General features: G+C 37.2%; 1 protein-coding gene across 1 annotated transcript; it reads right to left on the bottom strand.

Moving 5' to 3' along the window:
* Positions 1 to 471: 471 nt before the first annotated feature.
* Positions 472 to 9,353, bottom strand: RAG1 (recombination activating 1). The gene is made up of 3 exons (XM_039329731.1): positions 9,224 to 9,353; positions 6,963 to 6,988; positions 472 to 3,552 (listed from the first exon to the last, which is right to left on the bottom strand). The coding sequence occupies exons 1-3, from the start codon at positions 9,351 to 9,353 to the stop codon at positions 472 to 474; spliced, it is 3,237 nt and encodes a 1,078-aa protein (XP_039185665.1).
* Between the last annotated feature and the right edge of the window lie 585 nt (positions 9,354 to 9,938).

The raw sequence follows: 9,938 nt of genomic DNA, 5'->3' as shown, positions 1-9,938 counted from the left end.
TAGAAAATAATTAGCTATCTAATTAAGCATGTATTTTTTTTAATGGCTTCTGGCCTCCAATTCCTGATCAATCAATCTGCAATATGGATCTTCTGTCTCCCTTTTTTAAAATATTGGGACAATGTTTAATCTTGTTTGCTCTAAAAACAATATATTGTCATCAACCTTTTACAAATGTTACTGAAATTGTTCTATTTTGCCTTCTACATAGTATTTAAATGTGGTCACAGAAAAATAATTACTGGTTTTGGTTCTGTTTTCCTCTTTAAAATTGGCTGTTAAACCAGACCACATTTGCTCCCACACACTTTTGTGTTATGGACCTGTTGTCAGAACAGCACAGCCCACCATCAAACAGTTTTCCTCAAGGTTTTTACAGCTCAGTGTAAAAAAAAAAACCTCTCCACTATTTCTGGATGCAAATGAATATTGACTTTTTAGCTGCAAGACCAATGCAAAATTTAATTCCACTTAGAAGTCCATGAAATCAGAAGTCTCCAAAGAATCTTCCATCATCATGACATCGCTCTCAGTCTGTTCTGGCCTGATTTGGACCATCTGGCTTTTCAATGTATTATGAGCATTCATGAATTTTTGTAAATGCTTTGAAGTATATAACCAATGATGCTTCAAAACATCTTCCATCTCATAACATTTTGACTGCCTGGCATTCATCTTTCGAAAGCGTCTGAACAGTTTGTTGCCTGACTCATTTCCTTCACTTGCCCAGGCACCAATGGAACCATCTCGTTCTATAATTTCTGGAACATGAGCAAGTGTTTTATGAAAATAATTGGTAATCTTCCCATCGTATCTATAACTGAATTTAGTTGACAGCAGCTCAGCAAATCTCTGAGAGTTGAAACTGTATTGACATACAAGTTCTGGGCATTCTTTGGTTGGACATGAAGACCTCCATACTGGTTTCATCTTAAGGTAAAGGTCCATTAATTCTCTGAGAGCTTCATGTCTCTCTTCACATTTCATTAATTCACAGACTGCATCTACAGTCTCCTTACTCATGAGTTTTCTGGCAAAATTTCCATTCATTCTTGTTACAGGTTTCAAATTCATCTTTTTTCTAAGGTGTTTGTCAAGAGTTGACTGCCACCTCTTTCTCTCTTCTTTGGTTGGAGTGGGATTTTTGTACACTTCGCCAATCTCAAACTGGAATATTTTGTAAAACTCAGCGGCATTGCCAATATCACAGTGAAGTGCATCTATTGAAGGCACAGTCTCAATAAAAGGCTTGGCCGAAACACCTTTCACTCTGTGACGTAATTCATCTACAGCTTCATGGTAAGGATTGGACCTCCACACTTCATACCGTTCTAGGTTTTCAGCATGGTTCCTGGTTACAGAATGCAGGATTAGGTTCTGAGAGGCTTCTAGGCGAGTGGCATCACATAATGTACAAATGTAAGTAGAGCCTGATGCTTCAAGACCCTCAACTTCACGGACCAGTTTTTCATCATATCCAGTGCCCCTAAATATGAATTTGAAAATTCTAGGAATACCAGCCATATAAAGTATCAATGCACTATTTTTCATGGCTTCTCGTTCTGCTATAAGAGGACTCAGGATGGCAGTGAGGGTCTCATGATCTGACTCATCAGCCAGCATAAGGCATAAAGGCTTACAACACAGCTCTGAATTGGGTTTGCTTTCTTCAAAAATCCTTGCACTGCCACGCTCATGAGTTACAGTGATGCTCATAAGGGTGAAGGAGAATCGAACTGCCTTTTCAGGAACAGCTGGGCCACTGCCATGCTTTTCACTGACATCTCCCATTCCGTCGCAGGATTCTTTAATCACAACAGTGAAAGGTCCTTTCAAATAGTCATCCAAGTCATGAGTTTTCAGTCCTTCTAAAATTTCTTCTTCTAAATCCATAAGGGTAGCCACCAAAGCAACATCATATCGAAATCGTTTTGAAATTGTATCCACTGGGTAGTCATCCACAGACTGTTGTATTCCTGACAGCCCATCAATAATGCCTACATCTGTGTTACTAGACACATTTTTCAAAGGAGGCTCCCATTCAAAGGGATGATAACCAGGCAGAAGGGCCTTCTCAGCTGTTCGGAGAGCATGCAAAGGCTGGAAAATTTGCCTTCCTGTAATTGCCTTTATCGTCCTGTACATTTTATGATACTGGCTGCAGCTAAGAAAGGTGTTGACTCTGATTGCCAAACAAACAGCTGGATGAAGGTCTGATCCCTTCCCTTGCATTATAGCTTCCAGTTCATCTGCTTGTCTGTGCTCATTTCTAGATCTCAAAGCCAGCAGGAACAAAGTTAGGCACACAGATTTCAAGTCCCCTCCTTCTTCTTTTTCTGCAAAATCTTTCACTTGAAGCTTGAGTTCTCTCAAGCGGTGCTTTTGAGCTCTCCGGGTCAATGAAAGCAAATGTTGTCTCGGTCGGCCACCTTTGTTGATATAGACATAGCTGTCTGTACTTTCTGCCCCTTTGTGATTAGAACGATGTTGGCAGTATTTTTCCAAAAAGACCTCCTCATGACAGCCTTTTATTGGGCATCTCAAAACCAAATTGTTGAGGATGCTTAGGAAGGATTTTACAGGGCTCACTAGATCAGTGGGAAAACAAGGATATTGGCAGGATGGGCAATAGCTTCCCATTACTTTAAGACATTTAAGAATGCAGACTCTACAGAATAAGTGTTTACATGTTGTTTCTACTGGATCAGCCAGTATGTGCTCACAGATCTGGCAAGATATTGACTTTACAAAGTCCACAGGGTAGTCTATTGCAAGGATTTTTGTACTGAGGTGGATCTGCTTACAGTTCGAAATCTTTTTCATTAAACTTTTGTTATTTAGTTGCTTTACCTTTCTTACGCATCTTATTTTTCTAGTATGTCCAGCAATAATCCTGAGTTTTTTGCTCAGCTGTGAATTCAACATTGGTTTCTTTCTCTTGACTCCACGAAAGGAAGTGACACAAATGTCACAGCTTGTTGAATGGGGATGCCATTCCACTGGGTCTTTGTCTAGAAGATGTGCTTCATGGGGGGCATTGCTGACTTTTCTCTGAATCACTTTCCAACAATTGTGACAAAAATGAGTAGGATGGGTTGTGTCAATATCTCCCCTTACATCAATCTTAAAAACTTTGGCAAGAAGATCTGGCCAGGAAGTGGCTCTTTTCTCTTTCTTTCTCAAAAGAGCCTGGGTCTCCTTATCCACTGGCCCATGAACTGGATGACACTTTTTGTAAGGGTCAGTTTTCAGTGAGGCTCCACAGATGCGACAGAGGTGCTGCAGCTTTGCTTGGTGAGCTTCTGTCTCCCTTTGGCTCATGTGAAACACCTCTTTCTCTCCTGCCAAGCTATTTTTATTCAGCTCAGTGTCTGCTTCAAAGAGCACTTGTGATATTACAGCTGCTGCCTTAGGTTGTTCATTAGTGATGTCCACAGAACATGTCACATTTTCTTTAGCAGAGTTAGCCTGGTGGCTATCTTCAGGAAGAGGCTTTTCAAGTGATCTCACTTTGAACAGCTTGAATTTCCATTCAGAAAATTTCATATACGGCTGTTGGACATGTTCTGGTCCAAAACACAGGTTTATGCTTGGTGGGGGTAGCTTCTCCATCCTGGCAGATGCTGAATTAGCTATTGAGAGAAAGAAAGAAAAGAAACTGGTGAGAAAATTTCATGATTAACAACATGATAGAAAATGAATAAAAACCAGTGCTAAATATTAAGAATGCTTAATTAATAAATAGTCCACAATATTTTATTTCATCTCTTCCAAAATGTTTATCAAGCACTGGCAGTATGTATAAACATGTTGGTAGGAGAGGAATGAATACATTCCTGCATAATGAGAAGAAAGATGAATATTACCAGTCTTTAACCACAGATGCTATCTTGATAAAGCATCTCTAAATACATAAGAACATGTGTTCCTGTTTAAATATAAGAACAAATCTGAATAAACTACTTCATTTTCTTTGGAACCAGGTCTCTTAGGGTTGATATATTTATCCTATCTTCGAAAAGTAGAATATAATGATTTCAGTTTTGGCAGTCTACAGCTCTGCAGAGTGCTGATTGACTACCCCAAGTGATATCATATATACTTCTCTCTAGGAACAAGCTTGCCATTAAAAAAAAAAAATCCTATTTTTATTAGCAACACAGAAGTTGAATATTGGCTTCTTAAATAAACAGTGAGCAAAGCATTTCTTTTAAGTATGCAACCTTTCTAAACATCAGAAAATCAGTAGTGAGAACATGGGAAGGAAACACACATCAAAAAGAAAAAAAATGGGTTCTGAAAAATATCTTACACACCCTTTGATGGCTAATGATCGGAAGAGAAAAATTATTTTTCAACCATATGGAAAGACTGGTTATATTTTGTAATGGTAGAATTTATATTATATTTATATCCCAAATCCATATGTTTGACTCAAGGAGTTTGAACCCCACACAGAACTTTTCTCATTGCAGTCTTAAAGTATTATCTATCCAAACTTGAATCAGCAGGAAATGCTACTGGCAACAAATTTGCAGTCCCCACTGCTGATTCTCTCATGCTTCTATTGAAGTTCTTCCAACTAGTTGCTGAAGGGTGCTCTTGATTTTGCATGTGCAGCAGCTGATAAGCAAATTAATTGGTTGACTCCTCCAAATTTACTATCCTCTCTTTCTGCACATCACTAGCCTTTGGGATAAACATCTGCCAGTCTTGGCAATACAAGAGGAATGGGCAGATTTGACTGTAGGAGTTGAGTGTAGAGTTGATAAACTCTAAACTCCTCTGTGTCCCTCCTATGTCCCATGCTGCTGTAACCCATGCTGAATATAATTAAATAAATAATGTTTAGAAACAGGCAGAGATATTTAGGATTTATTCTTTTCTTCATTTCCCTTTTTATAGGTAAGAAATGCCAAGTTCCAGATTCCAGTGAGTTCTACTCAGGACCTAACTATTGGGATAGAGAGGTGCCTCATCATCTATCTGTCTCAGTTTTGTGATAAGGACCATAGAGTTAAAATAATTGCAGGTATATCTGGCTGACCATCTCAGTGCTATTATTCAATTAACAAGAGTCAGCAGCAGAATGGAAGCAGACAATCCTAACCAGGGACTTGAGGGAAGGTTCTCAGCCACTTGGAAACTGTTGCTCTGATTTCATTCCCATGCACCACCAGCCATGTGATTTTGTCTCCGAAGTAAACTAGTGGTAAAACAGAGCAGATTTTACACAGCTTGTGGCTGCTAATGGAAGTTTCTATTTGAAGGGAAAACACGTTTCTAGTATGATATCAGTGTAATTAAAGACATCTTAAAGCATTCATGAACTGGGGAGATGAAGACAATGTCACAGGGACACAGTAGAAAAAATATGTTGACAAAGCCTATTTAAACCATGGTTAGGTACAAGAGGGGAAGGATCCATATTCTCAGTGGGAGACTTTGTTTGGACTAAACAGAATTAATCCAAGATCTCCACAGAATATCAGGAAGGTTGTAGGCTGATATGGAAAGTTTTAAAAAAAAACAGATCCATTTCCACATATGTGGACCTCCTGCATTCCCAGATGATAAAATTCTATGGCAAAATGGTTTATTTTGAATGGCAATTGAAATTTGCTAAATTGTTCAAATACAAATCAGACTTATTTATCCCAAGCATTTGAAATAGATGGTTCAAATTGTGAAAGCAGCCACAATTTCTCCAAGGCTCACATAACTATTTTGAAAGCGGGACCTGGATTCTCTCTGCATGTATGGCCATGCACAGGCAACACTCACATTTTGCCACTAGCAAAGTGATGCACACAAACCTGCGCCTGGAGCCAACTTTTGAAATAGTTGTGTGGGTTTTCAAAAAATGTAGCTTTTTCAACTATTCAAAGAAAGATGCTTCAGTGTCACTGCACACACTGTAAACCACATCTTTGGAATTCTTTCCTAAATCTTAATCAGGACAAAGGTTTTTAAAAATTGCAAAGGAGATGGAAACATGGGCTGGTACAGTTTGTCTAATAAAAATAGGGGGGAAAAAACAGTCTGCTAAATATACATTGTTGCATAATGATTCACAGAAAATAAGTCTTCTTTCCTTGTTTTAGCACTCCTAAATTCTAATAGAGGAATTCACATCTAAATTATGTTGTATCCAATGGGCTTACAGAAATGTCTTAGAGGTACATTGTGCTTCCTAAGCTTTTTCTTCAATTATCTTTTATTCCAGAAAAATAAGTCAAATTATATCAAGACAATAACATCGAAACACATAATAGCAGAGTGGTCAAGTCTAACCAACCTAGAGTTTTTTTCTAGGCCTTAAGCATATAATGTCTTAAGAAATTCACTACATGTAGTGCAATGTTCTAATCTTATCTTCACAGTGTTATTTGCCAACAGTATTCAGATTTCTTACCTGTTGGCTATGTTGACTAAGGTGGATTGCAATACAAAGCCAACAGCATCCAAATGACCATAAATTCCCATCACAGCGTTGTATTGCCAGATTTGGGAAAAAATAATCACCAGCTGTTTTCTATGTATCAAATGGTTGAAACCACTATAGAAATGCTGTTATGAGCTACCTTGCCAGCATATGCAACAGACAAGAGATATAATCAGTGATGGGATTCAAATATGTGAACAACCAGTTCTCTGTGTGGATACTGCTTCCAGAAGTCCATTCTGGGCCTGGGTAACAAAAAATTAGCTACGGTTCTGCAGAAGTGGTGCAAACCGGCTGAATCCCACCATTGGATATAATCCCACAAGAATTAAATATCTTATTATAGGAGAGAGATGGACTTAAACTACATCAGAGTAACTACTTCAGTTTTTCACCTGAAAATGTTCTAAATGTAAGTAATATGTAGGTCACAATATACATTTATAAATGTTTTTTTTTAATATTCTCATGCTGAAGATTAAACAACCCAATCCTTGTAAGGTACTACGAAACCAACCCTATTAACTTCAGTGGGGCTTATTGCTTAGATATCAGTGTTCTCTACTTTAACCTTCAATTTAACTTGCTCTAGAATAAGCCTTTAAATTGTCTGGGCCATTGAGTCACAATAAAACTCTAAACTTTTGGGCTTTTTCTCTAAATGGCACAATTTATTTATTTTGCATTTAGCCATTTTATTCCATTGTTTTCCATAAGACTAATATGTAAATGAAAATATTCTTTTTAAAAATATATGCTGGTTTCACTGTGAGATCTATGCAATCACAATGGAATAGCTTTATTCTCTACTTTTAAACACATCACTTGAACAAACTAAAAAGTTTGCTTTTTTAAGTCTATATGGACAAATATAACTTATACTGCAAGTTGAAGTATTCAGTAACTCTTATATCATGCCTTAAAATGTCTATCAGCTGACATAGCACCAGGCTTTTGTTCTGATAAATAAAAAAAGACTGGAAACATGTATCAGGGTCATATTTGACAAAAGCAAAGGCTCAGATGATTAACAAAACAATTCATGTTTACTTTAAAAATAAGCCTAGCATTTTAAATGGACTACCAAATGTGGATAATATTGACTTACTGATGGACTTCTATATTAAGATATTTCTTAGACTTTTTAAAGAAACCAGCTTATTCAAGATCATGTTTTCCCAGCTTGGTTTCCTCCATATATAATAGACTGCTCTTGTGATTTCCAACTTATATAATCAATGTTGGCTGAGAATTATTGGAGTTGTGATCCAACATACCAGGATACAGGAATAGACAAGGTTGCTTTCACTCTTTGCAGTGAAGCACTGCAATGGATATAATTAAATCAAAGTTAGTCATAACTGTCTTCCATTGAGCCAACCAGCACAGCTTGACTTAATGCTTGCTATAGTTACATTGCTCTGAGGTTGTATGAGATTAATTTCATCTTCTGGTTAAGAAAAGTTCAGAGCTAAAATGTCAGGATTAGATTCTTTCATACGTAATGCCTCTCCAATCAAATATTTTGTCTTGTGATGAATAATAACTCATGTGTACTTACTCAGGAGATTATTTAAAAGGTCTCATTTGGATTTTTTTTTTCATACATTAGTCCTACATCTCTCTGCACATTTAGCTCTACTAAGACTATGTAATATAATTCTATCCAGTTGAAACATCTCATCTGTAAACTCTATGCAAAGGAATAGAACCTGGACAGTAATCCTAGTGTTTACTTTGATAAGTAGCCACAAATTGTTTCAATTACCCTTATGACTAACTTCATTTTTTAAAATTTGAAAACAGCAAAAAATAATTCTAAATGCTTTCTATCCAAAGCTTCCAGAATCTCTTCTTTTGACTGAATAAAATTTGGATCAATTTGCACTTATAGGCAGCTGGCCTCATTAAAGAAACCATTCAAGGTTATCAGATTAACTGGTTTCTATTTTCTTTTTTCTTTTCCTTATTTCTCTGATCCCACCCCCTCCTTTAGACCCAAATTCTCAGATGAATCTTTAATTAATTTATGTCTGTATTCTCCTTGAAATGGATTCAAGGTCTGCTGGGTGGATATGATAATATGTGTACAAAAATCATCATTGGCAAAGGAAACATTTTCTCCAGTCTTAGAAATCACATAATAAACTGGAAAACTGTAGTGAATATGATCAGCCTACCTTGCTTCCACTCCCAAGTCTTTATGGCTGTTTAGCTGGCATCAAGATCAAGTTTCTCCTTTCTCCTGTACTTTATAAGTTCCTTGGGCTGCTGTTTATCTTACTCTAGCTTCTCCCTCCCAACTCCCTGAACATTTTGGTTACTAACCACAACTTGCTTATCATCCACAGTTGAGGAGTCTCAGCTCCAGCTGACACCTGTTTTTTTTTTTTTTTACATGCCACACTGCTCATCAAAACAATGTTAATTAGGACCTACTCGCTCTTCTTGCTACGGATTTTATACCCAATACTTGAACCTTTGCATGATGCAAGAATTTGGATTCCTATTATTATTATTATAGTTGGCCACACAGTCAGCCAAATGTTTAGAGTGGACTTGGCATTTGTGTTTACCTATTGAATCTTTTCCAAGAACTTGGGATAGCCACATGTTGTGCTTTAATAATATTACAGGTTTATTGTGGTTTATCACATAGTCAGCCAGGTGTATAGGCTGGATTTGACATTTTATCCCCTTATTGAGTCCTTCCCAGAGACTTGAGATAGGCGGATCTTGTTTGATAGTGTTAAAGTTATCACTGCATGATATTGATACATTTGTGATGGGTGTACAACTTTTCTTCCAGAAGTTCTTCAGATACAGGCCCTGGTTGCTCACTGACTCCTATAGCCCATTTCTCACTGGATGTCCAAGACTTCCAACGTCTAACATGGTCCTTGTTCATCTTGCAATGACCCATCCAGTATGGATTTCTGTAAATTACATCTCATCGTATTACTTACTCATTGTCTGGCTTCCCTGAAGAGATCTGTCCAGTATAGTTGAACCATAGCATAACTTTCATCCACCTGAAAACATGTAATTATTATGATTGGTTGCACAGTTAGCCAAATATTGAGAATGGATTGGGCACTTTCATGCACCTATCAAATTCTTCCTAAGAAAAGTTGTTTGATGGTGTTAAAGATTTCATCACAGGATGTAAGCTGTTCCAAATAAAACTATGTTTTTTTATAAGCTAGTTTGGACTCTTTGGCATTCAGTAAGCCTTCATGGTGCATCTTCTTCATTGTTCTTCAACTCTTCTTCCAAACCTCATTTTTCTTCTTTAACTGTCTGGTGCACTTACAATATTCCATACGCACCTAGGCTTATTATTATACATACAACAGTGTGAAACCACGGCTGTCAGTTCTTTAACATGTGTTCCCTTCATATCCATCAAGTTCTTCCCGCCAAAATGCTAGGATGTCATAAAGTATTAATGTAATGTATCCAAGCAATGTATCCTTTGGTAATCAATAAATGT

Source organism: Crotalus tigris, unplaced genomic scaffold (assembly GCF_016545835.1).
Source record: "Crotalus tigris isolate CLP2741 ecotype Arizona unplaced genomic scaffold, ASM1654583v1 scf7180000024409.848292, whole genome shotgun sequence".
Taxonomy (NCBI): domain Eukaryota; kingdom Metazoa; phylum Chordata; class Lepidosauria; order Squamata; family Viperidae; genus Crotalus; species Crotalus tigris.
Note: the sequence above shows the minus strand (reverse complement) of the source record. Positions and strands in the feature narration are given on the sequence as shown.

Excerpts from the sequence above, each read along its gene's own strand:
- RAG1 (XM_039329731.1), bottom strand. The coding sequence starts at position 9,353 with ATGAACAAGGACCATGTTAGACGTTGGAAGTCTTGGACATCCAGTGAG. Across the intron at positions 6,989-9,223 it reads GTTGTACACCCATCACAAAT|CAATAAGCCCCACTGAAGTT; the intron begins GTATCAATATCA and ends CTGATATCTAAG. Across the intron at positions 3,553-6,962 it reads GCCCCACTGAAGTTAATAGG|CCGTATATGAAATTTTCTGA; the intron begins GTTGGTTTCGTA and ends CATGTCCAACAG.